This window comes from Apium graveolens, chromosome 8 (genome assembly GCF_009905375.1).
Source record: "Apium graveolens cultivar Ventura chromosome 8, ASM990537v1, whole genome shotgun sequence".
In the NCBI taxonomy this organism is placed as follows: Eukaryota; Viridiplantae; Streptophyta; class Magnoliopsida; order Apiales; family Apiaceae; genus Apium; species Apium graveolens.
In genome coordinates this window covers 251,702,545-251,720,358 of record NC_133654.1, presented here as the reverse complement: position 1 = coordinate 251,720,358, position 17,814 = coordinate 251,702,545, and the positions used below count along the sequence as shown (strand labels likewise).

The 17,814-nt window shown below is 39.6% G+C and overlaps 1 protein-coding gene across 1 annotated transcript; it reads right to left on the bottom strand.

Moving 5' to 3' along the window:
• Positions 1-1,215: 1,215 nt before the first annotated feature.
• LOC141680645 (uncharacterized) lies at positions 1,216-1,587 on the bottom strand. The gene has a single exon (XM_074486817.1). The coding sequence runs from the start codon at positions 1,585-1,587 to the stop codon at positions 1,216-1,218; it is 372 nt and encodes a 123-aa protein (XP_074342918.1).
• Positions 1,588-17,814: the final 16,227 nt, after the last annotated feature.

Here is a 17,814-nt window from a genome sequence, read left to right as displayed (position 1 = left end):
GACTTTCAAGACTGAGCAACAAACAGAGGAAGCTATGGTCAGGGCTGCAGCCGAGCTTCACTTGCATGCCAGGCAGAGTGCTAATATGTCTGCAAGGCTCAGGGCGCGTCTTGCCGTCACTGATACTGCCAAGAGCCAAGCTGAGGATAAGGTAAAATCTTTTGAAAATTATATCAATTTGCTTGCCCAAGAGAAGGATGCTGAGATTAAACGCCTGGAGGGGGAGAGGGCGCGTCTTGAGGCAGAAAAAGTTGTGTTGGAAGGTAATGTCTCATCTTTGGAGAAAACGATGGACAGTGTTATCGCATTGAATTCCACCATGCAGCTGGAGCTTGACACTCTGTATGATGACAGGCTGCATGGATGGACAGAGGAGAAAAAGTTGGTTTACCAGTATGGCTTTCAGGCTGGGTTTGAAGAGTGGTGCTCTGGGTTTATTGCAAACGACCCAGAGTATACCTTTTCAAAGTTTGATGCAGACACCCAGATATGGGTCAAAGATTTCAGGGTCAGGGCCGCGGATTCCATCAAGAAAAAGAGGATTTTTCTGGGCTTAGAGGAAGAGGATGCATCCCCTACTCCTAATCCACTTCAAACTCAACCTCCTCCTGTAGGCGACCAAGACAAGCCACATGACGCGCCTCCTGCTTAGGACGCGTCCTACGTTTATTTATGAAGTTATTTTTTGAACTACTTTAGGGTGTGGGCCCCTTGAAGCCTTGTAAGTTGTAATGATTATTTTTGAACTTCATTCGCTTGCACTTTTATGAAGTTTCTCTGCCTCAATCATGCAGTTTTTTTACTTAAGTATTCTATTCTGCCATTTATATAGGCGCGTCTTGTATTTGAGGACGCGTCCCCTTTGACATATTATTATTTTTTTTACTATCACAGGTCAAGTAAATGTCCGTAGTGGGCGCGTCCTCTCTAGCTGAACGCGTCTTTATTTGTTTTGGAAAGTATATGAGCATGGCACTACGCTGTACTTGTGTATTTAGTCAAGATATAAGGCACAATGGGGCGCGTCCTAGTATTTTGACGCGCCTCACCTTCATCCCCAAAAAATACTTAATTCTTCAGGCAGGATGCATCCTTAGCAAGGACTTGTCTTCCTTTTTTAATTATGTTTTGTCAAAATTAAAGTAACATTCAATCTGAAAGAGCATCAACCAAGATAACTTGGGCGCATCCTTGGAAATAGTACACGTCTTACTTTCAGAGATGTTTCGCGTTCCATGCTCGCGGAACCAGCTTCCCTTCTATATCTTCAAGGTGATTAGTTCCTTTCCATAAAATGGCCTTTATTTTGTATGGTCCTTCCCAATTAGCTCCAAATACTCCATGTTGGGCGTTCCTCGTATTGGGCATCACTTTCCTAAGTACCCAATCTCCCACCTTCAGCAATTGTCCCTTTACCTTCTTGTTATAATACCTTGCGACACGTTGCTGATACACTGTGAGCCTTAGCTGAGAATTTTCCCTTGTCTCCTCCAAGAGATCCAAATGAAGCCTTTGATTAACCTCGGCATCTTCCTCTGTGTATCGGTCTCTGCGAAGCGATCCCGAACCAACTTCTACGGGGACCATAGCTTCATAGCCATAAGTCAGCATGAACGGAGTTTCTCCCGTAGTAGATCATGGTGTAGTGTTGTATGACCCCATCACCTTCGGGAGTTCTTCAGGCCAATTTCCTTTGCGTTCTTCCAGTTTGGTTTTGAAGGTATGCTTTATTATTTTATTAACAGCTTCCGTCTGCCCATTGCTTTGAGGATGATAGACCGCTGCAAACTCCTTCTTAATTTTCAACTCCTCACATAGTTGTCGCAACTCCTTGCTGTCAAATTGTTTTCCGTTGTCAGAGACAAGCTTGTAAGGGATTCCAAACCTGCACACGATGGAGTTGAAAAAAAAATCTCTGATTTTCTTTGCGGTGATAGTAGCCAACGGCATAGCTTCCGCCCATTTAGTAAAGTAATCAACCGCCATAGGCTTACCATAGATGTCAAGAGCGTCGCCGGCATAGACGAGTAGTTTGCAAAGTGTTGGCAGCGATCGCATGCCCTGATAAAATTTGTAGCATCCTCTTTCATAGTAGGCCAATAATACCCTTGGCGTAAAACTTTCATCGCTAATGAGCTATCCCCCGAGTGATTACCACAGATTCCCTCATGTACTTCCCTTAAGATGTAATTTCCTTCTTCTTCGTCAACACATCTAAGCAGCGGTTGATTGAAACCTCTCTTGTATAGAACTTCGTCATATATCACATACCTTGCAGCCTGATAGTGGAGTCGACGAGCCTTAACCTTATCCTCGGGGAGTGTTCCCTCGCGAATGTAGGCCAGAATGGGCGTCATCCATGTTTCCTTGGGAGCCTCATCCACTTGCATAATTTCTATCTCTGGGATACTAGGAATCTCCTGGATTTCAAGGGAGATGGATCCTAACAACACAACCTCTTGTTGTGACCCTATTTTTGCTAGAGCATCCGCGTTACTATTCTTCTCCCACGAAACACATTCCAACCTAACTTCTTTGAACATTCCAATTAGGCGCTGTGTGCATCTCAAGTATAATTCTATTCGCGGGCCTCGCACTTGAAATCCCCCGTTCACCTGATTCACCACCAGCTCTGAATCACTTTTCGCAATTAAGTTTCACACCCCCATTTCCAAAGTGATTTTTAAGCCATTAATCAACGCTTTATACTCCGCATCATTATTTGTTGCATAAAACTTGAAATGAATTGCGCTCATCAGACGGTGGCCTTCTGGAGAGACAAGTACTATACCCGCACCTGCTCCTCTATTGTTAACTGCCCCATCCACATGCAAGATCCACCAAGGATGTGGAAACTCCTCCAAAGACTCCTCAGCATGAGGTGGATGTAGCATTACCAAAGCTTTGTCATCAATTTCAGAATCAAATTCCAACAAGAAATCGGCTAAGGCTTGCCCTTTGATCGCCATCCGGGGCATATATTCCAAATCAAACTGTCCCAACTCCACAACCCACTTCAGCATTCTTCCTGACGACTCTGGTTTATGAAGGACCTATCGTAGCGGGTATGCCGTACGGACTTCAATTCTGTGGGCTTGGAAATATGGTCGTAATTTTCTTGATGCAAGAATCAGGGCATAAACCAACTTCTCCATGCTTGTGTAGCGAGTTTCAGCGTCGTGCAATCGCTTGCTCACATAGTACACTGGTGACTACTTCCCATCTTCCTCTCTTACCAGAACTGCGCTGATTGAATATTCAGACACCGCGAGGTACAGTACTAAAGATTCTCCATCTAACAGTTTTGACAGCATGAGAGGGTTTCCCAGTTGCTCCTTGATTATTTTGAAAGCCTCTTCGCATTCTGATGTCCATACAAAGTCTTTCCCTGCTAACTTAATCACCTTAAAAAACTCCTTGCATCTATCGAATGACTTGAAAATAAATCGATTTAACGCGGCAATTCTCCCAGTCAGACTCTGCACCTGTTTCACATTGGTGGGTGACTTCATATCCAACAATGCCTTAATCTTTGCGGGGTTGGCCTCAATTCCCCTATGGTTGATGATGAACCCGAGAAATTTGCCCGACTCCACGCCGAACACACACTTTTGTGGGTTTAATTTCATGCAAAACCTCCTTAGAATGTTAAACATTTCCATCAAGTGCTTGATGTGGTCATCCGCCACCTTGGACTTTACCAGCATATCGTCCACATACACTTCCATGGTTTTCCCGATTTGGTTCTTGAACATTATGTTTACCAACCGCTGGTAGGTTGTGCCAGCGTTAATCAAACCAAACGGCATTCCTATGTAACAGTATAACCCCCTGTCAGTAATGAAGGATGTATGCTCTTGATCAGGGCCATACATCGGAATTTGATTGTAACCGGAGTATGCATCCATAAAACTCAGCAATGCATGCCCCGCTGTCGCGTCAATTAACTGATCAATTCTTGGGAGCGGGAAGCTATCCTTTGGACATGCCTTATTGAGATCTGTGAAATCCACACATGTCCTCCACTTCCCATTCGGCTTTTTCACAAGCACTGGATTTGCAAGCCATTCGGGGTAGAATGATTCTTTGATTAGTCCCACCTCCAACAACCGGTCTACTTCTTCTTTTAATTCTATCGCCCTTTCCCCACTCACCGGGCGACATTTTTGCCGTATGCCAGTATAATTCAGGAAGATATTCAACCGGTGACACATTACCTCTGGGTCGATTCCTACCATGTCAGAATGACTCCATGCGAAGACATCAAGATTTATAATTAAAAAGCGGGTAAGACTTCCCCTCGTTTCATTATCTAACTGGGATCCCACCTTCAAAACCTTGTTCGGGTCATCTTTGTCAACCGGAATAGATATGTGTCTTCGGCCGGCCCCGTCTTTTTGGCGGGCATGGGGATCCTGGGATCCAAATCGAAATCAAAGTTTCGGGGGTCCTCGACTTCCACTTTTGCATTTGAGGGCGCGTCCCCATAAGCGGGAGCATCCACCTCAAGACAGGGCATAGTTTTGTGCAACGCAGATGAAGAGGGTGCGTCCTCATTTGGAGGAACATCAACCTTAATTCCATTTTTATTCTTCAAGGGCGCGTCCTTCTTTTGAGGAGCATCCACCTTGAAGCTATTTTCGAGACCCTGGAAAATTTCAATTTCTCCTTCCAATTTTTCCCCGTTAACCTCCTTCTGTATGATCTCCTCTGCACGGTTCACCACCACTTCTTCCACGCAACGGATCTTCGAAACATTCCCCAGCGTCCAAACAGAGTTCCCAAAGACATAGGTTTCTTCCTCTTCGGGGCCTTCTACGAAATAGTGGGCATGAACCTCTCCGCTTGGTTTTGTATGAATATCCTCTACATCCTCAAATGGAAGACCCTTTCCTTCGTACCTTCTCCTACGGAATTCTTTAACAGCCTTATGGTAGCAGTCACGTGACTCATACTGCGACCCTCTCAGACTGCCAACTCCGTTTGGTGTTGGGAACTTTATCATCAAGTGATGTATCGAGGTTATTACCCTGAACGCTCATAACCAAGGTCTGCCGACCAACACATTGTGCGCGGAATCCTGATCCAGCACTTTGAAGTCTATCATTTGAGTGACTGACAAAGCTCCTTCCCCGAGCGTGATAGGAAGACTGACCGAACCCATAACTCTCACTGTTTCCCCAGTAAAGCCATAGACGTGCGCATCTTCAAAATACATGTCGTTATCCGGGAAACCCAGCTTTTTATAAGTGCTGTAGTACAAGATGTTCGTAGAACACCCATTGTCCAAGAAGACTCGATGTACATTCATTGCCCCAATAAGCATGGTAATCACCAGCGCATCATTATGGGGATGATGTACCCACCTTGATTCTTTTTCCTTGAACGTAATATCAGCGGACTCTCCCTTAAAGACCTTCGGAGGTCTGACTTCCAAGCTATGAATGTTGGTGAGCGGTGGATGTCACGCTTCTCTCGCATTTCTTTCCAGTGCTCGATTACTATCACCAATAAAAGGGTGTCCTCCAAAAATTGCCCTGATACTGCCGGCCCTCTGAAACTTAACTTCTGCTATTTTTTCAACATCTTCCGCCCGCGGGGGCTGTCTTTCATCCTTACTCTTGTCATCGATTCCCCTGGATCGCTTCACCTTGTCAATCCATTCTCCTAGGTATCCAACCTTGATCAATTCCTCAATTTCATCTCTTAGGTGACGACACTCATGGGTGTCATGGCCGGTAGACTCATGGTAGTCACAATACTTCTTTTTGTCTCTGCTCTGCCATGAAGTTAGACGGTCGGGCTTCTTGAAGATTCCTCTATCCTTATTTACCTCAAAGATATGATCAATGGTTGCCGCCAGTGGCGTATAATTGCTGACCCTCCGTTCGTAGTTCGATGGCGGGCTCCATTCTCTCCGTGTGTTCACGGTGTTCACTCTATTGGGGCTTCTGGCATTCTGCCGATAATCTGGGCTCAAGGATCTATCCCTTCTCTTGGATCGCCCCTTGGAGTTATGTGTGTTATCATTCTTTTTTGTTTCTGCAAGCGACTGTTCAATTGCTTTGAATGATTTCGCCTGCGCAAGCACATCAGCTAGTGACACAGGGTCTTTCCCTTGTAGGTGCTTCCAGAAATCCGTTCCCACACGCAATCCAGCTATAAGAAGTATTTTCAGCGTCTCATCAGTTGCACCCCTCACCAAAGTGGATTCTGTATTGAACCTTTTGAAGTATGAGGTTAAACTTTCTCCTTCCTTCTGCTTCACATTAGCCAGTGTGGTGACTGGTGGTGTGTACTTCACTACGGCTTGAAATTGAGTTTGATCACGCCTGAGCCAAGTTTTTGGAACCACTGCTGAGCGCCTTCTCTAAAAGTGGCCGCCAGGAGACGGCATCGAGCCAAATCAGGTACTTGATATACATCCATTTCAATGTTAAAATGCCCCAGGAATTCCACAGGATCAGAGTTCCCATAAAAACACAAGTCATTGGTTCTGTTCCTATATCCTGTGGGTAATTGCGCCTCCCTCACCGCAGCAGCAAAAGGAGAAGGGACTTGCACAGTCGCCGTTACTCTTCCTCCCTCAAGATGGTTGAGCAACCTCTTGAGATCGTTCATGTTAAACGTCCCTACCCCAGGAATGGTTTGAACATTAGGCTGTTGGGGTTGCTCTGCGACTTGCTGTAATTCCCCTTGATTACCCCCCGGGTGTGGCGGTGGATCTCGCCGCCGCCCCTCGCCCTGAGGTTGCGGCTGTGGCATGTTACCATCTTGGTTTTGAATATTTTCCCGCGCGCGAGGTTCCTCTTGACCGTGTCGCAGAATTTCATCATTGTTTTGTATTCTTACTTGAATTCGCCCGCCGTCCTGGTCATGAGGACGCGCCCTGGACCCATTACCTGTAGCACTGTGGGAAGCTACGGGAATAACGACAGGGGCTTCTTCAGCGTAGGGTGCTCCATCTCTCCTACCATTGTAGGGTGCTCTTCCGTATTGATATCCCATCCTTCCTCGTCCATTCCTCTGATATCCCCGGTAGTAATTCACGGGCCTTCCTCGCGGAGGGGCACACTCGTGCTCGCGGTGCCGCGCCCCGTCATCCCTTTGGAATGCAGGGGGCACACGCGTTGTGTCACGGGGCCTCGCTTCTTCGGCATTTCCTTCCTTTTACCATTCTACCAGCAACATCCTCAAATCATCGTCTTCCAACCTTATGCCAAGCCTCCTTTTCAAGGTTGAAAGATCCTTTCCTTCCTCATCTTGATTTCGAGTGTTCTCCGCACGATGACGCTCATCCATCGTACGCCGAGACCTATGTGGGTGTGGCACCACCTGGTTACCAAGGCGAGGCCTTTCCCTACCATCAGTGTCCTCATCAACAAGCTCCACAATAGGCTCTACATCATCAGAATATTCCAAGCACCGCAGAGTGATTCGCGGGTTTTCCCCGCTGCCTTGGGTGTCTCCTTCAACTACTGGCGCTTTCCCCACGGCATGACCGTGACGGGGAAAACGACGACCTCTCCTCGTCCTCCGACGCTCCACCATATTCAGCCTTGAGTGAAAACTGTTAAGAGTATCCCCCATGCGGTATAAATGCTCCAAGATATCAGCGTTGCTGATGAGAACTGGAGGTGTCCCCCCATATCCGGAGCTCTTGGTGGATCCGCCATGTTTTTGGGAATGTAGTGTTCATGGCGAGTGTAGCCTCCCCCGCCTTCTCCTTCAGATCTGCTGTCACTTCCATCACGATTATAAGACATCTTTTCCTCCTAAGATTACGACCTTAATTAGCAGCCCCTCCTTCTAGCGCCAATTTGTTGACGGAGGAATCTGGTAACAACAAAGATTGAGGTTTCTCGCCGGAACTAAGATCTGTGATGGTGGTTCTTTGCCGGAAAATTAAGCGGTGTGTGGTGGTTCGTGGTTGTTTTAGGCTGAGATTGATCAGAGTAAGTGGTGGCTCTCTTATCAGCTCTCAACTTCTTACCCTCTCAATGTGCCTACGTACCCTTTATATAGGGATCAAGCCTGACGTAGTCCTCGTAGAACAAGAAATCTAATGGGCTTATACTTATTATTCCTAGGTCCAGTAGAAGCCCATCCAAAGTCCGTCTTCCACTAGCTTTAGGAATGTCCAACTATGAGGGCCAACCGCGAAGGCCCAAGGCTCGTCCGTAATCGCAGGACTTCACGGATAGTGCATCTCCCTGCGCAAGGATAACACTCCGCTACAGCTATTTCCCTTGATGTACAGATGCAGGTATAGCCACGGTTCACCCCAAATACCAGACGCGTCCCTGTCCCCCGAATGAGGATAACCCACCAGATAACAGGACAGGTGATCCCAAGCTCTTGGGTGCAAAGTGCAGGATGACTCCAAAGTTCTCCAATGAGAACACCCGTTGAATGCAAGAACAGAGTTCCCAAAGCACACACCAAGGACAACCCCGCATCCCCAACGAGGACACCCGTTGAATATAGGAGGAGGCCTTCAATCATCAGGCATACCCCTGGAGGCCTTCAAGCTTTTCACGGACATCCCCCTCCTTGACCGTCTCAAGGAGGGAATTCTTCAAAGAGTACCTGCAACAAATACATTAGTAAAAATAACCTCCATTGCTCCTCTCCATGCAAGCTTTGTCCTAAAATCACCATTTAGAACACATAGACCAATCACAGGACGCGTCCTTACACATTGGGCGCGCCCTCACCCTCATGAGACTTGCACCGCCTCCTCAAAAACCATCATGCACAGCATTTCACTTCCTATGGCGTGTCATGGTACATGTAGGTGCGTCCTATAGTGTCCATCGCCACAAGATCTCATGTGCCAAGCACTTTCATAATCATTGACGCGTCCACATAGCTTGGGCGCGTCCTTACTTGACCATGCACTCTTCACGCTCCATAACACATCCCTTCTCAAGCAGGCGCGTCCTGTAGGCTTGGACGCGTCCTCACTTCCACAACGCAATACCGAGTTTAACTGTAACTAGCCCGCGTTTGACCCGAGTCAATTCAATGTCAAATTTTGGGTATAACACAAGCCATTGAGAACCTTTCCTCCAATGATGAAGATGAATATCAGGCAGCATATGTAGGCTTCAAGGCTACTACCATATCCAGTTAGGTCATCACATGGAGATATTTGTATAAGGTTGGCATGTAGTGAACTCGAATACAACTCTCTGAAAGAGGAATAAATAGCTCATTCTGGTGATCTTCATATACAACTCTCTAAAAGACTACTTGATCTTCATATACTAACTCAAACTCAACTTTCGAATTCAAATATGTTATATACCTTAATCCAGATAACTGGAACACATAATATTATACCCAAATCTTTCATCGATAACAAACTTCCACTTTCCAAAATATAAACACAATTGTCTAATTTTTTCTTAACATAAAAATTTGTGGCTAGACAAGTATTCTTATATTTTCTTTTTAATATTCACTTACAAATTGTGAATTTTCTATCTTTAGAAAAAATAAACAACTCCCACATTTGGTTTTGTTCCATAAATTCAATTTCGTTTTTCATGATTCCATGAATTAGATTCTCATAATCTCATAAAAAAACTTAAAATTCACTATTATATGCATAATAGTTATTCATTCTATTATCATAGATCAACACTTTCTCAAACCATTTTCGGTTAACACAAGGATACTTGTAAAAAAATTATACAAGCGTCACTAGTACAACAGTAATTATTTCAAAATTCGACATACACTCAAGTGCACTGTCTTCTTTTTTAACGATAAATTTTTATTGCATCTCGAACTAACCAATGTTTCAGATTAACATAATGTTAACATATATAATATTATTATTATTGAATAGTTTCCTTGTTAGGATATTTTATTTTATTATTGTTTAGTTGTTTGTCTATATAAGATCCTCTTCTATTATAATTGAGAATACGTTGTATTATAATAAAACCTTAATTTTCTCTTCCATCTATATTTTATTATGGTATCAAGAGTTAAGTTTCGAGTGATTTGAGTATCAAATTTAGGGATGATCATGGAATTTTAGTTAAATCATTAAGCAGATAAAGTCACGTTACAACAACATAATTTTCTCGAAAATTTGCAGGAAATTTTCTGCCCATATCAGCTAACTTCTTTTTACGATTCCCGAAGTTTCAATCGTTTGATCATCCTGAAATTTTAATCACATCTTTTTTGCATCAGTATCTAAATTTTGAATAGTGCAGATTGTATTTGGAGCTCCATAAATTGATTTTTTGATAATTCCAATAGTTTATTGTTTTCTTTCGATCATTGTTGATCTTTTAATTCGGGTTATTTAATTAATTGCCTTTTGTAATACTCGACTATTGGGACATTACTGTTGTAGTAATTGGTTTATCTGTTTGAGATTTGATATTAGGTTTGGATTTACAATCGGGATTGGAATTGGTTTTAGACCTGCTATCAGATTTGATTTGGGATTGGAATTGGTTATTTTGAGTTTGGATTTGATCTCGGGTTTGGTCTCTTAATTGATTTTGATATAGTTTGGAAACTAAATTTGGATATAGTTTGAATTTAATGCCGAATTTGGATTTGGCTTTATTTCTGATTTGGTTTGGGTTTAGTTTTAGCAATATCTTGAAATGTATGTCTCATCATCAACGGGTCTTTTGTCAACTGGTACTTCAAGTATATTTTCTTTTCTATGGATTCTGAATTTGGGTGTTTCTCATCACATGTCTCCTCATTGGTCATCTTTCGTTTCATTTGCTGATGATTCATCTTTATCCTGCATGACTGCTGATGGCACTCTTATACCATTACAAGGTGTTGGTTCTGTAGTTACTCCAACGGTGTCTCTATTTGATATTTATTATATTCCGGATCTCAAGTTTAATCTTGTTTCGGTTAGTCAATTATGTGAATCTGGTTACTTTGTTTCTTTTTCTTCTACTACTTGTTGTGTTATGGATTCGAGTTCTCAAAAGATAATTGGGAAAGGTCGTAAACATAGAGGACTTTCTGTTTTGGATGAACTTAATGAATTTGCTGTGAGAACTCCTAATGTTCATTTATCCTCTTTTCATTTGAGTGATTTGTCTTCTGACTTCTACCTATGGCATGCTCGGGTAGCTCATCTTTCTCAATCTCATTTAGAGTTTGTAGTTACTGCAAGAGCCTTAGTACAACTAAAAGCAAAGCTCATGATATTTCTGAATGTAGCAGTTATAAATTAGAAAAATTTGTTACCTTTTCTGTTATTCCCAAACAATCTAACAAGTAGAATTACAGAAGGGGGGTTGAATGTAATTCTTGGTTTTTTTATCTCTTTTAAAACTTCTTACAAATATAAATATAACTGTGTATGAATATGCTAAGTGCGGATAAGAAACATTCAAGTATTCAGACACAAAGTAAATAAACAAGGATGTTTAAAACCTTTCTGGTAGATTGTTGTTTCCACCATATATATATATGTGTGTGTGTGTAAAAGATCTCTGTGATGCAAGAATACACATAGCTGCTTACAAGTGAATTTACTAAGAGAGAACTAAGAAATTCTTAACAGATTATGCCTTATCTATTATTCAGTTCTTTCAATCGATATTTTTGTACTTGCTACTCTTGGTTTATATATCACCAAGTTACATGTGAAAGAGACAAACTAATAAAACAAAACTATCCAAGTCTAATCACATGCTTAATCATTTCTCCATCCAACATCTTTGTATTTCTTCAAGTTATCATGGAAATGGAAATGCTTCTTGATCTTCATAATCCTGATTACAGGATGCCACATTCCTTTTGTGTATAAACAACCCATGTGACTATCAAGTCACTATCAAGTCCTATTTAATTTGACATCCGTCGAGATTCTATTGAATCATCCATCGAGACTCTATTGGATCATCCGTCGAATGTGACTTGGGTCATCCGTCGAAGCCTTGTGGAGAACATCCGTTGAAAGTATTCCCATAGCAGTTGACTTAATTTCACTTATGTAAAATTACAAGGCATCTAATATATACAATTAGCCAACCTATTTTACATATCACTTTTGTAGTCAACATGACTTAGAATATAATTTCTAATTTTCTAAGACATTACAGTACACACGAATGTGCTGCAAAAGACTTATTTAATTATAAGCTACTCTCTCAATGTATGACTAATAAAATTATCCGTTGAAAGCTACAAGATTCACTAAATTAAATCTACCAAGGTGTTTTGGTAAATTATCATCAAGCCTACAATATATTCCTAACATTTTCATAAGAGTATTACGTATTCTCTTGATCCATTTGATATTGTGCATTCTGATGTGTGGGGACCTGCTCCTATGCCCACAAAAGGAGAATCTAAATATTATGTTCATTTGTTGATAATTTCACTGGTTATACTTTAATTTATCTTATGAAATGTATGTCTATTTTTTTGGATATTTTTAAAGATTTTAGAGCTCATAAAAAAACTCAACACAAAGCTGTCATTAAATGTTTTCGTTGTGATTTGGGAGGTGAATAAAGCTCTAGCATTTTTTGTCGCTTGCTTGCTTCTGATGGGACCATATGTCAAACCTCACGTACTGACACTCATCAACAGATCGGTGTTGCTGAAAGAAAACAACGTCATCTTGTTGAAATAATTCGCTCATTTTTGTTGTCGGCTGATATTCCAAGTGTATTTTGGGGTGAAACACTTCTTACTGTTATTTATGTGATTAACCGAATTCCAACTGCTGAAAATTCTGGTTTATCTACTTTTGAGAAATTATATGAAATTAGTGCCTGTTTATGCTTCATTGCATGTCTTTGGCTGTAAATTTTTTGTTCTCAAACCTCAAGTTGAGTGTAGTAAATTGTCTGCTAAGTCTGCCTTATGTGTGTTTTTGGGCTACAGTGTTACCCAGAAATGATATCGTTGTTTGACCCGGTTAGTGGAAAATTATATGTTTCTCAGAATGTTTACTTTTTGAAGCATATTCCATTTTTTTTCTGTTCCTGCAAGTTTGTATCATATGATACAAGAAGAGCTTATTCGTATTGATCTGTTTGACATGAATATTGAGGAAGCTTCAACCACAAATTCTAGTACTTATGTTCCGGAGACATCTATATCCCAAACTCCCACATCTCGGCCGACTTCTAGATCTACATCTCAGTCTTCGACATCTCCATCTACTTCTACAACTAGTCAATCTTCACCAGAGATATTAGATTCTCCTCATACTCAATTGTCTACCAAAATTTTGACACTTCCGCCAGTTCGGAAGTCTACTCGCTTACGAAGTCCACCCCACTCTCTAATATTGCTTATTAATCTTATTCTCCATCCTTTGCTTTATTCGTTACTTCTGTTCACCATTTGACTGAGCCTCCATCATATAGAGATGTTGTTTGTGATCCTATATGGTAGAATGCTATGGCCGAGGAACTTACTATTTTACATCAAACTCATACATGGGATTTAGTCCCATTTCCACCAGAAAAACATGCAATTGGTTGTTGTTAGGTATATAAAATTCAACTAAAATTAATCTGATGGATCTGTCTAGCATTATAAGGCTTAACTTGTTGCTAAATGTTACTCTCAAGAGTATGGCTTGGACTATGAAGAAACTTTTTCCCCTAATGGAAAGATGACGACTATTCGTACTTTGATTGCAGTGGCTTCTGCTCGCAAGTGAACAATATTTCAGATGGATGTTAAAAATGCATTCTTGTATTGTGTTCTTCACGAGGAAACATATATGACACCTCCTCCCGGTCTTCCGCATCAACCAGGTTATATCTGTAGACTTCATAAATCTATTTATGGTCTTCGTTAATCATCTCGTTTTTGGTTTGAGAAGTTTTCTACTGTACTTTATTCACTTGGTTTGTGTCCTAGTAATCATGATTTCGCTCAATTTTATGATCTGCGAGTACTGGTCGTATCCTATTATCTTTTTATGTTGATTGTACTAAAGTTTTACGTTCGCATTATATCTATAAAGCTATCATTACGACCTTGTATCGGTTAATGGGGAATCGATCGTAGTGGCTTCCAAGTTTAAAACATTTGTTTCATTATTTGTTTCTTCTCGTCTTCTTCTCCAAATCAGTTATATATTTTTCTTGGATTATTTTGAATTTAATCATGATAAATATTTATTTTCTTCGAATTGGTTGTATTTCTTTGGGTAAACAAAATTAATTTTGGTTGAAGTCTTTTTTGCTGGTTTTGGTTGGGACTCTCATACACGTTCCCTGTCTCTCTTTGATGATATTGGCTCATTGATGATATTTATTTTTCCTTTCTTTCCTTTTCTCGTGGTAATGATGGGCGTAGCCTCAGGCACATCTGCATACCTTCTCCGCCATTTTTTATCAGGTGCACATTGACCCTTCGCGATATTGGTTTAGTTAATTTGATGCTCTAGGCACATTGGCCCTTAACGGGACTGATTTAGTTTATTTGGTGCTCTAGGCATATTGGCTCTTCGAGTGATTGGTTTAGTTTATTTGGTGCTCTAGGCACATTAGCCCTTCGTGGGATTAGTTTAGTTTATTTGGTGCTCTAGGCACATTGATTTAGTTTATCTGGTGCTCTAGGCACACTGGCCCTTCACATAATTTGATTAGATTTGGATACAGTTTGAATTTGGATACATGTTTGTTTTATTTGGTTGAGGATTGGATATAATTTGTTTGCTTGGATTCGGTTTTTGGAGTTTATCTGGATTGGTTATTGGGTTTGATTTTTGATGTGGACTCGGTTGGGTGGCTGGAAATTTGTTTCACTTTTGAAGTTATTTTGGTTGATTATTTAATGACATGAATGGTTCTTTTTTTTTCTTGCTAATTGGATACTCTATTATTTTTTGTCTTGAGGTTACATCTTTTCTAGCGTCATATATTGTCCTAAACCTTCTATACGAGATCCATGCGAGATAAGCATAAATGACAATGTGCACTTTCTGCAAATAAAGGGATCATAAGTCTATAGCAGAAGATCATCTGATATTCAACTAGCATCATATGTTGTCCTAAACCTTCTATAGGAGTTGACAGTAGAAATTCCTGCGCGTGTTTACCCTCTAAGCACTTAAATATTGCTGCTTGTCAGTCTGAAAAGTCAAACACAGTATGTAAATTTTTATAAACATCGCTAAAGTAACAATCTGCCAAATAGTGCATTGGTTTTTGGGGGACATACCCTTTAGTAGTTAAATTTGTCAAATCTACATCTATGAGTATAAGCTGCAGAGAGTCTTTTAATCAAATTCAAAATAATGATATTATATTTTAAAAATTCAATTCAAATTAAATTTAAAAATTATAGAAAGAAGTCAGTGCAGTGCACGGGTTTTAAACTAGTAATATTCCTTCAAAAAAAATCTAGTAATATTAAATTATTAAAACACCAAATACTTATCACTTCAATGTCACAAACACTCCTATTGTGTTTATAATTGACAATGCATATGATTCTCGTATTATGTGGTATAATATTTTGTGTAGAACACCAAGGTTTGATTCTCGTAAAAGACATATTTTATGAATAACTAATACAACAATTTAGACATTTAAAGTTGAATAAAATGTCTCGTAATTTCTATTCCATATTCTCCTATTATATATGGAAGAGTAAAGGAGAAAGAAACAGTTTTAATACAATTTAAATGAGTTTTGTTGTAATATGAAAAGTAATTATGATTGTCAATTATGGCACGTACCTCGAGACATAGCTCAATGTACATAAGGATTATATGTGTGGACATGTGAATAGATTGTCCAACCACCTTTTCCATTTTTATGTTTCCAATACACGGATAACTCATTTTTTAGATTGGACGCGAAAGAATTTAATTCATAGGAAGTTTACTTGTATTATAAAAAGATGATACCGTACATGCATAATCTGAGAGGGATGAAAAATATACTGAAAAATATATCTTAAAATCACAATTGACTGGATATGTAGATGCTGGGTACATGTCAGATCCTCATTTTGGACAATCACAAAAAGGTTATCTATTCACATATTGTGGCACTGCTATCTCTTAAAAGTCTACAAAATAGACCATGACAACAACTTCATCAAACCACGTAGAGTTACTTGAAATACATGAAGTAAGTAGGTAATGCATTTGGTTCAGGTTTGCAATTTAACATATTCGAGAATCATCTGGTTTATTAAGTATTTCAAACAGTCCTACAATTTTGTTTGAGGATAAAACATCTTGTATCAAACAGTTAAAAGAAGGATATATTAAAGGGGATCGAACCAAGCACATCTTGCCAAAATTCTTCTATACACATGAGCTACAGGAGAATGGTGACATTGATGTACAACAAGTGCGCTCATGTGATAATATGGCTGATTTTCTTACAAAGTCAATGCCTACCTCAACTTTTGAGAAACTGCGAAATAAAATTGGAATGCAGAGACTGAAATCATTGCTACGACAAGATGTCAAATTATGAGATATTTTATTCAGGGGAGACTATACTCTTTTTCCTTCATCAAGGTTTTTATCCCACTAGGTTTTTTTTACAAGGTTTTAATGAGGCATCAATCTTTGTAATAACTCACATTGACAATCATGGGGGAGTGTTGTAATATGAAAAGTAATAATGATTGCCAATTATGGCAACATCATTGCAAAACACAACTTAGTGTACATAAGGATTATATGTGTGAACATGTGAATAGATTTTCTAACCACCTTTTCCATTTTATGTTTGCAACACACAGAGAACTCATTTTCTAGATTGGACACGGAAGAATTTAATTCATAGGATGTTTACTTGTACTATAAATAGATGATACATGCATAATCTGAGAGGGATGAAAAATATACAAAAAGTTCACGGTCAGTATAATACATCATTTCCTTATGTATATTATCTTATGTGTTATTTATAGTTTAGTTTTATAACAAGTTCATTTTATTGTGAAATGATTGAGATATATCAATTCAAAGCTTTTAAGAATATTGTCAATGATGAAAATGATGTTACTCCTGACATTTTCAAATATTTTCAAATATGTTAGATAAAAATTGACAATAGTATATATAGTATAAAAAAAACTGAAATTCAAGTATAATGATTAACGAGTTATATATTTTTAAAGAGTTTTGAGTTTTCGACACGTAATAGTAATTTTTTGTGAGAAAAAAAGTGATTGTTGGAGAATTTAAAGAACAAGACCCCACTTGGTTTGTTAATTTATTTATTCTTTTGTATATTATGTTAGAAGAAATTGATGATATCAGTATTTAGCTATCAGAGTTTGCCAATCAACAATTGATATCAGAGTTTGACAGAGATGACGTCATCAACATTTATCATCAGTATTTGCTGATCAGTACTTATCAACAGTATTTATTCACATCAGTATTTGTCAAGCTGAAAATCAGGAGATATCAAAAGAGGATATATTTGCAGAGATATGTCGGTGAAGGACTTTACTTATTGTAGTAATCAATAGATGGATATTTATTAGGATTCATTATTCAATTGTAACACATCTTCTAGTTTGATTGTGTAGTTGTGCAGTATATGAACACAAGTTAGGTTTACACTATATGTGTTGGTTCGAATTTGATATATCATTCATATAACGTAACAGCTCTTAAGTACATTTGTTCATTATTTGAGAGAGTATTATAATTAGATTTTATACATTAATATAAAAATTGTTTTTTTTGGTTGAGTTGTTTAAATCGATTTAATTAGTTAAACTGTATTCGCCGATCTATGGTTGATTTAAGGCCCCACGTATCACTTACCAAACCAAACCAAACGTACCCAGTATATCCCGCAAAAGCAGGGT